The 895-nt window shown below is 46.0% G+C and overlaps 1 protein-coding gene across 1 annotated transcript in view; it reads right to left on the reverse strand.

The window, feature by feature from the left end:
* Positions 1 to 895, reverse strand: part of LOC119304358 (vacuolar protein sorting-associated protein 24 homolog 1-like) — a 4,562-nt gene that overhangs the window by 1,116 nt on the left and 2,551 nt on the right. Inside the window, exons 4-5 of the mRNA XM_037581541.1 lie at positions 496 to 617; positions 217 to 411 (exon numbers count right to left, since the gene is read on the reverse strand). Coding sequence (XP_037437438.1) covers positions 217 to 411; positions 496 to 617 — 317 coding nt within the window. The remainder of the gene's footprint in view (positions 1 to 216; positions 412 to 495; positions 618 to 895) is intronic.

Here is an 895-nt window from a genome sequence, read left to right on the forward strand (position 1 = left end):
CTCCAGCCCGTGGCCCATTCCTCGCGTTTTAAAGACTTAAGCGCGCTCAGCGACCGCTTAGCCAGCACTCAGCGCTAAAGCGGCCGCTAAATCCCTCCTTTTTTCGCTTAACGCTAAAACTTCCACCTAGGGCAGAAGCACGCTTAAGCGGCACCTGAAAACGCTTTCTTGAAAATTGCAAAATGTGCAGGGCAAGCATGGGTTGTATTGTATTACCTGTGCAGGTTCGCTTGTCGAAGGTTGTGTGACCTTCTCTTTTTGTTTGCGGACAGCGTCAGGAAGCTGAGACGCAGTCTCCCCGGCGATTGCAGAGAGGACCTTATCAACCTCCTCCTCGATCTCCTCCTCCATGCCCTCATCGTCCAGTGCTGAATCCATGGCATCATTTACCATCTCTTCCATCACGCCGGCCTGCATTACAGCAACCACTTAGCAAGAACCAGTGCCAGTACAAAACACAAGAGAGACCTTCAAACAAGGTCTTTTGATATATACCTTTGTCATCTCTTTGCTGAATTCCTGCATGGTAACAGCAATTTCTGGGGCCTTCATGAGGTTGTTGACAAGCTTCATCACTTCGGTGCTCTTAGACAAATGTCCTACTGTCCTGGTAGTAGCTATAAGATTACAAAGCACAGCGTGTCGTTAGTACAAACCTTCACTTCAGAATGAAACGAAAGAAGCTGATTCTACTTCTCCATAAGCTAAGCCATGCCATAATAACTTCTAGGCAAGCACCTAGGAGTGGTACAGGTTCGTTTCAGTTCAAGTCAAAGAATTTTTAGGCAATACCACTTGCAAGTATGCTGTCTGGTATTGTATTCACAAGCAAATAAGTATAACAACCAGCTAGGAACAAAATCTGCATATTAATGTGCACATTATTACCGTTCCT

The sequence above is a fragment of the Triticum dicoccoides genome, chromosome 5A (genome assembly GCF_002162155.2).
Source record: "Triticum dicoccoides isolate Atlit2015 ecotype Zavitan chromosome 5A, WEW_v2.0, whole genome shotgun sequence".
In the NCBI taxonomy this organism is placed as follows: domain Eukaryota; kingdom Viridiplantae; phylum Streptophyta; class Magnoliopsida; order Poales; family Poaceae; genus Triticum; species Triticum dicoccoides.